Source organism: Loa loa (genome assembly GCF_000183805.2).
Source record: "Loa loa unplaced genomic scaffold supercont3.147, whole genome shotgun sequence".
NCBI classification, from domain to species: domain Eukaryota; kingdom Metazoa; phylum Nematoda; class Chromadorea; order Rhabditida; family Onchocercidae; genus Loa; species Loa loa.
This window is the reverse complement of record NW_018108327.1, coordinates 43,264-46,549: the sequence shown is the minus strand read 5'-3', so window position 1 is coordinate 46,549 and position 3,286 is coordinate 43,264. Positions and strand designations below refer to the sequence as shown.

The 3,286-nt window shown below is 22.3% G+C and overlaps 1 protein-coding gene across 1 annotated transcript; it reads right to left on the bottom strand.

The window, feature by feature from the left end:
- Window positions 1–1,339: 1,339 nt before the first annotated feature.
- On the bottom strand, window positions 1,340–1,501 carry LOAG_13858 (hypothetical protein; the record flags this gene model as incomplete). The annotated part of the gene is made up of 1 exon (XM_003149360.1): window positions 1,340–1,501. A coding segment is annotated over one exon (162 nt), but the record flags the coding sequence as incomplete, so codon positions are not given.
- Window positions 1,502–3,286: the final 1,785 nt, after the last annotated feature.

Here is a 3,286-nt window from a genome sequence, read left to right as displayed (position 1 = left end):
ATATATATATATATATATATATATATATATNTNTNTNTNTNTNTTTTTNTTTTTTTTGTAAAAGATTGAAAAAATTTATCAAAAAGAAAGATAGCCATTTTCAAATGATCGAAAAAAAAACTAATTGATTTAATTATCACTTATTGAATTGCTATATGATTATTTCTATCACTTATTGATAATTGGATTCGAAAAGACTGATACAACATATCATCGTATCAGTGTGTCAAATTTTTGGCATTTATGGTAGAATACATGATAAACGCTTTATCATTTATCATATAATGGAAATAGAATTTATCAGAATAATTGGAAAATAAATATGCTTGTTAAATTAAATATTTGATTGTGTATATGTTGTGATGAAAATAAAAACTTTGGCGCAAATGGAAATATTATGCTAAATAGGAAAATTAAATTTTTAATAAAGTTATATTGGTGATAGAGTAATTTTACTATTATATTAAATAAAAAGTTTCCGAAAATTTCTTTTTTTTTTTTGTCATATAACCTATTACAAACAAATGTCATTTAGCATTTCACATTCATTATTTTAGTTCCGTTTAATTCACTCCGGAAAAAGGAGGAATGTCATCATCAGGTATGTCAAAATTTATGACAAAATTGTTTATACTTAAAAATTGTTTATATTGTTTATGTGCTAAAATATCATTAATATCATGAATGAACATATCAAATTGCCATATAAAATTTATTTTTGAAATTTTAAAAATGTGTAAAAATTTTCCGATACCTTTTCCATCATATCAATAATATTATAAAACTAATTATCATCAATATTTTATAATTTTATGAAGTAATGAAATTTCGTTCATGTTTTGTCAGGAAACTCATGAAATACAAATATTCCGCATTTCCGGAATTCATCAAGACAGCGTTACTATTCTTGATAATATGAAAAATTCATTTCTATTCAAAAATTAACTTATTTTTATGCATCAATCATATCTTTCACGTAGTCTCTTTTATTATTTATTATTTTGCGCTAAATCTTATTAAGAAATAAAAATTGATAAAATCGTAAAATCTACAAATAATAATTTATTTATAATTAAATTAAAACCATACATAACTCTCTTTTAATTATTATTATTTAATGAAAAATAAAATTATAATAACAATATGTTTTACTTTTATGACAAATATAAATCATGCAAATTGTAGGCGAAAAAAAATGAAAGTATTTGTGAAAAAAAATAAAAAGTGATAAAGAAGAATGAGGATATAAACATTGTAATAGTTCAATATTTTGATTGGAATATAAAGCCAAAGATGGCATATAAAATATTTTCTTATACAATAATCTATCTCAACCTACTTTGATGCAATTGTCATAGCTACAGTTACTGTTGTCACAATAATCGGCTAGCATTATAATCATTGTTGGAACAAAATTATCATTCTTCAAGCTAACTTCATCGTTAACGGTTGTTTTCAAAATTTTCGCCAAATTTTCAATTATTAATTGATAAGCATTCATTTTATTAATCGAACATTTGTAGTAATCAATCACTTATATTTATCTTATCATTTCATTGTATCAATGCTATTGTATCTACAATAACATAATATTTTCAACATCTCTTCGAATATTTTAATTTTTATCAAAATTTCTTAGCTGTGTGAAAATACTATCCTAGTCATAGTTACTTATCAATTCTTATCAATTTACTGGTAGGTAATATTGATGAAAGAATCAATAGATAATAAATATCACGGTTATCATTATTTTTTTAATAAAAAAAGAGCAATTATTATGCATAGAATAGCCATAAGAAAAAAAAATTAATAAACGATGTAAACATGCCTTATTTCACGATGATCTTAATTTATTCATTAATTGATATGATAAATTAGCATTAGACGGATTATTTAATTTTTATCAATCTAAAAAATGTCTAAATTTTTTTTCTTAAAATTTTATTTAATATTTTGGAAAAAAAAATTTTGAGATGTTTACTGCAAATTTAAAATAATATATTTGTGAGACTTTTAAAATGAAAAAAATAATTTGTTTTTTTGTTTTAACAAAATTCCTTACAATAAGCATTTCAAATTATTTCATTCCAAAACTATTCCTAACAATATCAAATGGACCTTTAATTGATAATTACGACAAATATCAAATGATGAACATACATTAATCATTGAGAATGCGCCAATGGCGGACGGACAATTCATTTCACTTCCCTGATAATAACAATAAATCTCATCACTTAATATATCAATTAATAAAAAGATATTTCAAAGGATTTATTTATTTTATTTTTTTACTATTATTCTTTTTAAATGGTAAAGATTTAAAAAAAAAGAACTTAGAATTGATTTTTAAATTATCACTTCAAAATATAACTTTAACTTTTAATCACATTCATATTTGAATATATAGGCTATTAAGCAATCATATATCAATTAATTTAACAAAATGTGCTACATACTTTTTTGTTAAAGGGAATGGGTTAATTATGATTTTTTTTACGAAACACATATATACATACATATATATATATATATGCATACATTCATGCATGCATGCATGCATGCATATACGTGTACACATACATGCAAAAATTAGTTCTGCATGTGGATGCTAATAAAAAGTTCAGGATGAAAATTAGAGAGAATGGGAAAAAATGATGGACAAAATGAATGCATCGACAAACAGCAAAGGAATGACAAATGATTATGTTTAAGGCCTGAAATATAGGCGTGGTTTCTTGTGATAACTACAGCTGGCCTACCGTTTCCTTCCACCAATCAGATAACAGCAATATCAAATAATTATCAAAATAGAATACTTTTGATGATAATTGTTGTACTAATCATGATATTATGCAAATAACAATAATATTACTGATAATAATGTAAAATGTTAAATGAAATATTATGTTAATATTAAATAAAATTTTAAGTTTTTCTAATACAATAAGCGATATATATATATGTATGTAAATAATTGTATTGTGTTATATTACACTGTATTGTATGCTTATTTGTTCCACAAATAAATGAAATATTTGTGAATGAATAAATTTTCAGAAAAAAGAAAAATGAAAAATATAATTGAATGCTATAAAAGATATCGTCTTGAAATCTATCCAAAATATGCAAATTAATATTCATTGTATTACTAAAATGTATGATATAACTGAGCTAGTATTTGTGGAAGTCTTTTTTTTCTTTTGAGAAATCCATTGATATTACTTAATTCGAGAAATTATAAAAGCTTTCGATTAAATAAAATCTTTATACCAGTTTTTTTTTT